Source organism: Musa acuminata, chromosome BXJ1-6 (assembly GCF_036884655.1).
Source record: "Musa acuminata AAA Group cultivar baxijiao chromosome BXJ1-6, Cavendish_Baxijiao_AAA, whole genome shotgun sequence".
Classification (NCBI taxonomy): domain Eukaryota; kingdom Viridiplantae; phylum Streptophyta; class Magnoliopsida; order Zingiberales; family Musaceae; genus Musa; species Musa acuminata.
In genome coordinates this window covers 8,898,772-8,909,977 of record NC_088332.1, presented here as the reverse complement: position 1 = coordinate 8,909,977, position 11,206 = coordinate 8,898,772, and the positions used below count along the sequence as shown (strand labels likewise).

The 11,206-nt window shown below is 38.7% G+C and overlaps 2 protein-coding genes across 2 annotated transcripts; one reads left to right on the top strand and one right to left on the bottom strand.

Annotated features, from left to right (window-relative positions):
• Positions 1–2,499: 2,499 nt before the first annotated feature.
• LOC135675446 (STOREKEEPER protein-like) lies at positions 2,500–3,267 on the bottom strand. The gene has a single exon (XM_065185599.1). The coding sequence runs from the start codon at positions 3,265–3,267 to the stop codon at positions 2,500–2,502; it is 768 nt and encodes a 255-aa protein (XP_065041671.1).
• Positions 3,268–5,361: 2,094 nt separating this feature from the next.
• Positions 5,362–9,929, top strand: LOC135676058 (eukaryotic peptide chain release factor subunit 1-3-like). Its single transcript, XM_065186844.1, has 2 exons — positions 5,362–5,510; positions 8,291–9,929. Exon 2 carries the CDS (start codon positions 8,332–8,334, stop codon positions 9,640–9,642), a length of 1,311 nt encoding a protein of 436 aa, XP_065042916.1. The 5' UTR covers positions 5,362–5,510; positions 8,291–8,331; the 3' UTR covers positions 9,643–9,929.
• The last annotated feature ends 1,277 nt before the right edge of the window (positions 9,930–11,206 follow it).

Below are 11,206 nucleotides of genomic sequence, written 5' to 3'. Positions count from 1 at the left end.
TGAGCATCACAAAATTGCTATTTACTGAAACTTGTATGAGCATCTGCAACAGAGCTTGTCATCTATAGCTTTATAGTGGTATTGGAATTCAAACTAGCATAGAAGCCAAAGTTCCACCTGTTTAGCTGCAGCAAAACAGAGCAGTAAAAACTAAAAATTTCTTGCATGTCTCTCATGTAAAAGAAATTAGTAGCTTAGCAATATCCAGTTCAGTGAAATCAATCCCAATTATTCTTGTACATTCTATGCTGCAGATCAAAGGAAAAGAGGAAACATTGGTGGAAGCAGCCAATGAAAGAGTTGCTCAAAAGAGAATGTCATTCAGCAGGTCTCACTGGTAGTCCAAAGATACATATATTTCCATGTGTTTATCATACTATGAGGATTACAGCTAAATTATACAGACACACTCAAATGGTACAAATAAATCATGAAGCTAATAGAAACTCGGCACATGGAGGCCATAAATGCAAAGTATTATCCTCCACTGGTGTTCTTTTAACCAACAAAGAGACGCGAGAGGTGATTAAAAGAAATATAACTTGAATAAAGTGAACATGCAACAGAATTATCGGCATCTTAAGCTCTCTGATTTAGTATCCGCAGCAAGAAAGAATACAGATGTGGCATGACTAAAAAAAAAAGGGTATAAAACTGATATAAGAGAGAAGAAGTGATGGAGGTATTACCTATTTATTGAAAAAGTGATAGTCGGTAGGCAAGTGTCTCAGAATCATTAAAATGGTATACAAGTTTCTTCTTAGAAAATCTAGCCAGGAAATGACAAGAAGTCCACATTCTTATAAGTGGTTTAACCCTAACAAAAGCAAGCTACGAGGTTCAAGCGCAACATCAACAATGAGCTTATGTGTAACAAGAAGTGAAAAATCAACACCATTAATATCTCTATGATAATTTTCCAATGAGAAAAGAGCATAGATAGCCCAGGAGAGAGGTAAATGGTTCAGGATGAGAAGAAAGAAACAGAAGGATGTGTCTCAGTTTCAACTTTTTTGATCATTTGTGCAGCATAATGACGAAAGTGATTGAAGTAGAGAGAAAGGACGATGATGCCATGAAATAGGTAGCTTATTGGTCCAATAGTCCATATGTAATTGGCTTTCAAATGTGCTCCAAAATACTTGAGCGCAAGTTATAAATAGTTAGCAATCAAGTCATACACCAAGGCAACCTTTTAACACTGTGATGCCCGGCTAAGAGGTGACATGACCAAACCAAGGGTTTGGTATTTTCTTTTCAGGTAAGTCTAGAGAAATAGACAAGTGTTGGCCAGATGGTTTGTGAATTTAGTATGCTAATGAAGGGAGAGGAACATAACTGGATAGCAGAAGATTCATGTCAATGTGCTGCAGAATGTGGCTAGGTTAGATAAGTTACGGGAAAAAAAGAAACAGGATGAAACTATGACTCTGAAGTAAGATCTCTGTCTTAATTGTTGTCAGCTACAAATCCACCCGTTCACCTCCCCTGGGATTGTTTTGCTATATTACCATTACTAGTTATATCAACTATGTGCCTCAACAACAACAACAACAACAACAAAGCTGTACAGTCCTAACTACCATGCATGTCAAATTACCAATTCCCTCTATAGATCTTGCACTTCACGATATTAATTTGTTACAACAAAGAAATAGCAACGATAAAAGCTCTAACACTTGTCTGCAAATGACAACTTAAAGAGAATTCCTGATGGATATCACAGAGTCTATCATCTGTTGTGTGAAACAATATTACTCAAAACACAAAAACCTAACAGATCATGGAATTCTACCCATCACTCATGAAACTGATACAAACAAGAATCTGAAATGTGTGAGGATAATGGATTAATAATCTAATGCAGATGATAATATATGAAAACATGGGTTAATTTTAGCTGGCTTAGTGGTGACAGCAGTAGTTGAAGCATAATAAATAGAAAATGATGACAGTGGTATAATCATAGCCCAAAAATGTAAACTTGCCAATTTACTATCATTCAGTTCTTACAAAGACTTTCCTTTGGCCCATTCACCGGATGCAAATAATGCGTATAGATAAAGAAATCAATGAGATGACACTCAAATTTGGGCATGCGCTGAGTCCTAAATCAGTATTTCCAATCATGAACCAATAAACATTGCCAAACCATATGTACTCAACCATTACACAGAATGTCTAGTCTTCCCTACCAACATACTTGCTGCAGCATATCCCATTGGAATTTATACACAAGGCGATATCAAAATCCACAAAGGTAAATGCAAAGAGCCTGTATAAGATTATATTCAAGAACTTCATAAGCTCGATTCCTCAAGAACATAACTTAGACGGCGCTCAACATCAAATACCTTTCCATTAGAGGAATAACAGAACAAGCAACCAAAGTGTGGAAGTCATTGAACGTAGAACAAAAAATAAGAATGAATACAACTTGCTGGTTAAAATATACTATTTTCCTTTTTCTCTTTTATTTATAGAAGCATTCAAACTGGTCTACATACCCTTATGCGATTCATTCAACAACGCGAAAATGTCCCTGCACGCCTTGAACCAATCCGCCTGGAACTTCATCTCATCATCCAACAGCCTCTTCCACTTCCCCTCCAAAGCTTTCGCCTTCGAAGGATTCAGAAGCTTCAGACCCACCTCCAACGATGCATTTGACAAGCTATTAGCTTTCCAATGCTCCGCTGCTGCATGAGCCAAATATGGGTAGGACTCGCATCCACCTCGCTGCTCTTCCTCGTCTCGGCCTTCCTTCTCCTCGTGCTCATCTTCCCGTTCCATCTCCGCGTCCTGACTCTCCGCCTGTTCCTCATGCTCATCATCACCAGTGTCATTCTCCTGCTGCTGCTTCTTATCCTCCTCTTTCTTGTCCATCTTTTCCTCGTCCGAAGGCCAGATCTTGGCGGCAAGTTCATGGAGGATGCCGTCATGGGGGCCGTGGCCGCTGGCGGCGGTCTGGCTGAACTTGTAGCGAAGGTGGCGGAGCTTGTTGTAGACCTGGTCCTGAGTGAGGGGAGCGCGAAGCCAGCGGCTTACCGATTCGTAGAATGCAGGCAAGTTTGATTTCGTCGGCAGTAGGCCCGTCCGGTGGCGGAACTCGAGGACTCCCCGGAGAAGCGCCACGGAATCGTCATCCACCACCCGCCGCTGGCCAGGATTGGATCTCGCGGCTCCGGCACCAGGAGAATCCTGGGCGGCCCCTGCCTTTCGCTTCCGCCGGTCCTTGGGGTCATCCGGGGAAGGATCTCCGGGCATTGGATTGGAGGATTGGGTTTACGCTTACTGGCGGATTGGGTGGGGGTTAGGGTTTTGGTGGTTGGTGTTCTTGAGTTGGCGCTTGGAAATAGAAGGATATATATAAGATCGGCCAGCTGTGAAACTACCGAGGAAGTACGTATGTGTCATGGTCGGCCAAACCATGGTTCTTTAGGATGGTGATGGATGTCGTCGAATGAGGATCTATACGTATGTGCGCTTTTACATTTATATCCTTACATACATCGGAAAAAACCAAAGTAACATCGGTATATAAGGGTTAAAAATGTATCTAAAAGACTTTGGTACAAATGAAGATAAAATAAAAAGATAAAATAAATAAAAAATTGTTATAAGACTTTGGTAATCTCCACATTTAGAAAAAAAGATAAAATAAATAAAAAATTATTATAAGAAAAAGAAAATACTTAGATTTTTTTGAAAAAAATATCTAATATCTAAAATACCCTTAATATTATTTTAGAATGATAGTAATAATAGAGTTTCATTAATTGTCAACTTATATAAACAAATGAAGATTAACTATATAATTTTAATTTTCCAAGGGATGTATGCATATATACATATATCAAATTAAAAATTAGAAAATTAATATCTAAATCGAATGTATACATACATACAATTTTGTCTATGTGTACATCCCAAGCTACTTATCAAAATTTCGAAGGTACATATCCCAAGCTAAAAAGCATCGAGATGACGGTGCAGACTTGAGGAAAGCACTTGAACACTGCTAAAAGGAGAACTTCCATCACTTTCATCTTCATCGCCTGCCAAGAAAGCATATAAGCATAAACCTTCTTACACTCGAAGAAACAGAAAACTATATCAAAATATTTGCACTCTAATATTTCAAGGAGCAGAATGTATGAACACTCTTGCTGTTGCAAGAAGCAGAAAGCAAGCGTGCTGTAGTTATTCAGTTAACAGAAATTGATGGAAGTGGATTTCAAGAAAAGCTGCAGGAGGCAGGTTGAAAGAGCTCGACAATAGTAGATCTAAACATTTCAACATGTAAGTCCACTGAAAGTTAATACTAGGAATAGACTCTGAGTTCCCAATTGGGTTGCTCAGCAGTGACAATGGTTAGATGAATGCTTAGATAAACTACATTTTGCAACATATGTTAAAATCGACAGTTGTCTGCAATAGCCAATGTTCTTGTACCACTCCAATTACAAGATAAGTGGAAATGGCAAGCAAAACAGTCATTTTTACTGCTGTGGTAGCAGGAAGAAAGCCACGAACGGGTTGATGCCTATGGTCCTAACCCAATCCAGAATCTTTCCCCACATCGAAATCATCACAAGAAAGCCATATGAGGTTAAAGATCCCATTATCATCCCCCCCGATTTGAAAACAAATACCACATGAGTGTCCATATAGACACTGTGGAGTACCACCTCCCACCTTGAGGTAACATGAAGGTTCAAGAATGCCGTCCTTTGGGGAAAGATTGAAGCAGCCAAGATCACGACTTTTCCTAATTTGATAGCTTCTCTGCTCTTTCCCAGGTTGAAATCAGCACAAGAAAGTCCCATTAGAAGCCCAGAGCAGCGGAAACTCGCATCGAGCGGGGGATACAGCAAGGTACGAGACGTCATTTCTCCTCGACGCAGCAAAAGAGATTGGAGGCACGAAAGCAATAGGAATGCAGTCGCCAAACAAACCGAAATAGAGAGAGACTACTACTTCCAAGATCCAAGAAACCTAAAACGAGTCGAGAGGGAATGGAAGGGGAAAGGGCTGACCTCCTGACGGAGAAGTTGTGCCAGGAGAGGGTGGCCGGCGGAGAAGCCAACGGCGTCGCCCCCACAGTCCGTCGCTGCCCCTTGGACGGGCCCGCGGAGCGCTAAAGATCGAATCTTTCGCTGAAAGGACGACAAGAGAGCAACCCAACGACCAACTTCTTGGGAGAAATCGAGGAGTCTCAGAGTGACTGCTAGAAGAAATAAAAAAAGGCATCTTTGCAAGTCTCCAACGGTCAAAACTCAAGCCTGCTATTATTATAATTATAGCCTTCCTGTTTTTAGTCATCAAACTTCGAGCTTTGGGGGCTTTTTTGGGAATTCGAATCCACCGTGGACTGTAGTGGAAGCTAAAAGAGGCAGTGGGAAGGGAAAGACGAGACGAGACGAGAGCGACCCGCTCGTCCTCTTCTCGGATCCAGAGAAAGGAGGGAAGGAGGAAAGGGGGAAACCCTCGCTTTCTTGTCCGTCGCGGTAAGATCTATCTCTCTCTCTCTCTCTCTCTCTCTCTCTCTCTCTCTCTCTGGTAATGGTTCCCTCCGCCGCCTTTTCTTCTATGCTTATTCTTCTTCTTTTGTTTTTTCGTTTCGATCTCTGCTCATGTGTAGATCTCGTTCTCTTTTCATCCTACAAGAACTTAAATTGATTTTTGGATCATGTTTGTAGTCGACAGCTGCTGGAATTTTTGGAACTTGTCTTTGGATTCGAGATTATCATCTAGATTTTGTATGTATCGTCCATTAGGGGTTTTAGTTACTTATCAAAATTTCTTACGGCATCGTGACATAGGCAGCAAGGAAACGACATGACATGGGCAAGCTTGCATCTTTCGAGTTGTGATGGTTGTTTGAGTCGTGAGAGGACTTGATGTTGTTTTATATATTCGCAATAGAGCTATTATTCATAAGCCTTACTTGTGGAGCGGTTAATCTATTCAAATATCGATTATTCATAACCATGGCTGTTACAAATCAATTGATGAGGGAAAGGGGATCCTCAAGGGCTCCTTTACCTATGGATGTCTGAGGAAAGGCATCCTGGGCAAAGAGATGTGGCTTTCAGAGTCACGTATGCATAGAAGGTATAGAGGAAGGGAGAGAGAAGAAAGAGACCTTCCTGCCGATGGATGTGTAGGTAGGTGTCTTGGAGGCTTTCGTGAGTGTCATTGTTAGGATTGACTATCATGACCTGTTTACTTGATTAACCTTAAGATCACGTGTCCCAAAATAAGCCAAGTTTGATGATAATAAATTCATCTACCTCTGTTTTCCTACTTTCAATGTGGAATTAAATCATTAAGTTGATGGATAAATTAAATCATTAAGTTGATGAGTTTGATGCCACATAACCAAAATCCTTAAGCTCGAGCTAGTGACCATAAATCCATCTAAACCTGTATGTAGTGGCATCTACCCTCTCGTTTTTAATGTGAGACTGAATCAGGGTATCACATTGATTATTCATGCATTTGGATATGAGAGCTGCTTCATTGGTGGGATGGATACCCTTTTTGTGGCATAAATGTTGATGAAACTAATAATTAAAAGTTTCTAACTATATTTTATAGATTTTTGGTGAAATGATCTTGCCTTGGTGGGTTGATTCCTGTTGGAATAATTCCAAAAATGTAGAGAAATATGTAAAGTATTTGTGGAATCTTTTGCAGAGTGTTTACAGAATAGTGTTCATTTTAGAATTTGTTTTATAGCTAACCATAATTAAGTGGAGAGGGTCTGCAACCTGATAACCAGAGTCCAAGAGATTTGTTTATGTCAAGTCTGATTCATGTGGATATAACACGCTTAATGATGGTGTTAGCTCTTGGTGTCGGTGATCCTTGGTTGAATTGCCCTACTTGGTTTGAGATCCGAGCCTTGTCAAACTGTGAGGGTTGACATAAATATGGTTGCCTCTCCTATAGGTAAGTCTCCTGACACGGTCCTTGATGTCCAAGTTAGGAATTTTGAGGTAGACTAGGTATATTGAGAAGAGAGAGAGAGAGAGAGAGAGTCTAACCTCGAGTGTAGCATTGCCGTGCCCCTTTTGTAGCCGGACCTCTCTAACCGCAAGCGGATAGGATGGCATTCTTCGAATTGGAAGATCTTCACCATTCCGATTTCTGCTTATGTGGCAGATTTATAAAGTTGCATTTTGTCCTTTTTGCCTGGCTGGCAGCCACATGCCAAACCTGACTAAGGGCATATATTCTCCTTGGCATTATGAATTTGTTCAACTTGGTTGTGTGTTGGCTTTATGCTTTATATTCCTAATGAGAGTACTATACATATATGTTACATACACTTCTCTGCAGACAAGGAAGTTAAAAACACATTATAATATTATTTTCTTATGCCATTCGGTCAGCTGTCAGCCTGAAAATAGGTCATGTAAAATATGCTTATCACTAAGTCAAGCGATCTATGTGCAGAGCCACAGGCTACTTTATGCACAGAAAAGTGAAACATCGTATGTGTGCATGTCTGTTGCGCTTTATCTAAAATTGCTTTTTTCTTTATCGTGCTTAATAGGATTATCATCTATAGTGTTCATAAATCTACTGGCTGATGATATCTGGCTTGCAATGAAAATATGTGATTGTTAAGAATTTTTTTAGGTTACTGCTGTTAAGAGTTTTTTTTGGTTACTGCCACAATCATGTCAGAGGGATATTTCAATAGAGAACCAAGATGAGTCTAATTAAGTGAGACATTTTATATTAGCGTTTGATTTGCATAATGATCATATTTCTAAGCAAAAAAAATTGAAGGTGTGTTTTACAATTACAGAAGGACAGAACATAGGCAAATAGATCTGGTTGATTTAGTCACGGACTGTTGATTAGGGGAATGGCAGAGGCTTTAATAGATTAGCTGTGACTAAGTCATGGTCAACTATCTGATAGTATAATTTACCATGGCAGTTCTATGGGGTTGAATGTTTTTCTCTGAAATAAATTGAATGATGAGAAACATCTTTCGTTAAATCATTTAAATTGGGCTTAACTATCTTTTTGGACCAATTTGGATAATAGTGTGATAGACCTTTGCTTCTGATGAAAGTTACTATGGATTTTGGATCACAAATGTTGATTGATTATATATCTATACCCCATCTATGTTGGCCATGTTGTGTAGAAATGATGTAATTTAAAGACAATTTCATCATGAGAGAAATTTCATCTGTTTCCGTCTCTTTATACAGTCATATTTAATTTTCTTCATTACCTTACTTTTTATGTACATTGACTCACATAGGCATTTAGCCCTTCACTTTGGTTCTTTGGAGACAAACCAAAATGGCAGATGGTCATGAAACCGATAAGAATATTGAAATATGGAAGATTAAGAAATTAATCAAGGCATTGGAATCTGCAAGAGGTAATGGTACAAGCATGATTTCTCTCATAATGCCACCACGTGATCAAGTTTCCCGAGTCACTAAAATGTTGGGTGATGAATATGGAACTGCTTCGAACATCAAAAGTAGAGTCAATCGGCAGTCGGTGTTAGCAGCCATTACTTCTGCTCAGCAGAGGCTGAAGCTATATAACAAAGTTCCTCCGAATGGTCTGGTTCTTTACACTGGAACCATTGTCACAGAGGATGGAAAGGAAAAGAAGGTGACTATTGATTTCGAGCCTTTTAAGCCCATCAACGCGTCACTGTATCTTTGTGATAACAAGTTCCATACTGAGGCTTTAAATGAACTTTTGGAATCTGATGACAAGTTTGGCTTCATAGTAATGGATGGAAATGGAACACTTTTTGGCACGTTAAGTGGCAATACACGTGAGGTACTTCACAAATTCACTGTTGATCTTCCAAAGAAGCATGGGCGAGGAGGGCAATCAGCACTACGATTTGCTCGGCTTCGGATGGAGAAGCGTCACAACTATGTTCGTAAGACAGCTGAACTTGCCACCCAGTTCTTCATAAATCCAGCCACAAGTCAGCCAAATGTAGCTGGACTGATTCTGGCTGGTTCTGCTGATTTTAAAACTGAATTGAGCCAGTCTGACATGTTTGATCAGCGACTGCAGGCCAAGATACTCAATGTAGTTGATGTTTCCTACGGAGGAGAGAATGGCTTCAATCAGGCAATCGAGTTGTCAGCGGAAATTTTGTCTAATGTGAAGTTCATACAGGAAAAACGATTGATAGGGAAGTACTTTGAGGAAATAAGCCAAGACACAGGGAAGTATGTCTTTGGTGTTGATGACACTTTGAAAGCTCTTGAAATGGGTGCTGTGGAGACTTTGATTGTATGGGAAAATCTGGATATCAATAGATATGTGCTAAAGAACAGTGCTACCGGGGAAATAATTGTAAAACACTTGAACAAGGATCAAGAAGCTGACCAGAATAATTTCCGTGATGCAGCTAACAATGCTGAATTAGAGGTGCAGGAGAAAACATCTTTGCTGGAGTGGTTTGCTAATGAATACAAACGTTTTGGCTGTACGCTCGAGTTTGTTACCAACAAATCGCAAGAGGGTTCACAATTCTGCAGAGGTTTTGGTGGCATTGGTGGTATCCTGCGCTATCAGCTTGATATGAGATCACTGGACGAATATTCTGATGATGAAGTGTACGAAGATTCCGATTAGAACACAGTATCTTATTACAGACATGGCTCAGGATATCTGCTGGTTTCTACTCCATGGCTGATATTGGCTCCCTTCTTTCTTTTCTAAGCATATAATGGCATGGAGTTCAAACACACTCTTTTGCGCAAGCTTCATCAGTTGGAGAAAAAAAGGATTTTAAGTGCATTTAGTTGATGAATTACTAGATGCAAATGTCCAGCAGAGAATCACTGTTTGTTTTGTTCTGGTTGTGGTACTCAATGCATTTTTGTAACCTTTGTTTGTGTTATGTTTTCATTTTGCCACCAGATTGGTTTCTTGGCTGTTTCTTCACTTGAGTTCCAAACATTTGCATTGACTTGAACTACCTTCTATGGCAAATCATGATAGATCATGGGATGCAAGTCCTGTTGATTTGTTGTGAGAATGTGATAAAAAGAGCACCCATATTTTGTTCCTGCAATTTAAGCAAATGGATATTTTTTCATAAATTTATACCTAATTTGAGTGGATGCCAACTAATTTTGCTCTTTGATCCAATGCCACTAACTTTGATCTAATCTGAGGTTAAAGTCAGAGAAAAACTAGCCCAAGATTGCTGGTTTGAGATCAATATGAATATATATCTTTTAATATATAGAATAATGGGAAACTAACAATAACATCACTTTTCATACATTTTGATACATTGACATGTTCATGTAGGAATTTGATATGAATGAAGACATTTGTGAAATACATTTATTTTTTAATGATTTTTTAGAAAATACTTCATATTTTAAATTTTTTAATCATTATCTTATTTTTATTTTTTTAATAATATAATTAATTTAAAAATATCTTTTCTTGTTTTTTACATCTGTTTTACAGTGTTTTCGACCTGTTATAATATTTTAGCCATCATAACAAAACCACTGTAAGATCTACTTGAAAATATTATAAATAATTAAAATAAAATTTAAACCTCGATAAAGTAAATTATAAATCTAAAAATATGATATTATAATGATCTATAGGTACTGACAATCAAAGTATTATAGTATGATGTCATTAACAATTATTTTCAATAGCATTTCAGTATCTTAATAAAATACTATAAATGTTATTAAAAAAAATATTATAAACAGAGTTAAATAGAAATACTATAATAATTAAAAATCGATAAAAAAAATTATCGAGAAAATTTTTAAGAGATATTTTGAATATTTTCTAAATTAGGAATATTGTTTGGGAAGAAAAATAAAAAAAGCATACCTTTTGAAAAATATTCAAAATATAAGTATTTTTTAGTTTATTTTTATCCTTTTTTAATTAAAAAAAAATTAACAATTATTGGGGTGTGGGTAGGTGTCCAGCGACCCGACCGAGCAGAGGGGGGCCGGTGGGTGAGGTCCACATGCATGGTGGGACCCAAGCGACCTCCCGGGTCTCTCGCGTCCCACGCCGCAGTATGAGCCAACATTTTTTGGTCACTACGTTTCCCAAGAGAACGGATGGGAATTACTCTGCGATCCCCATCAACAATCATCGGGATTTGATCGAACGGTGGAGAACGTCCTCAGCAACATAGTGAGCGGAAAAAAGG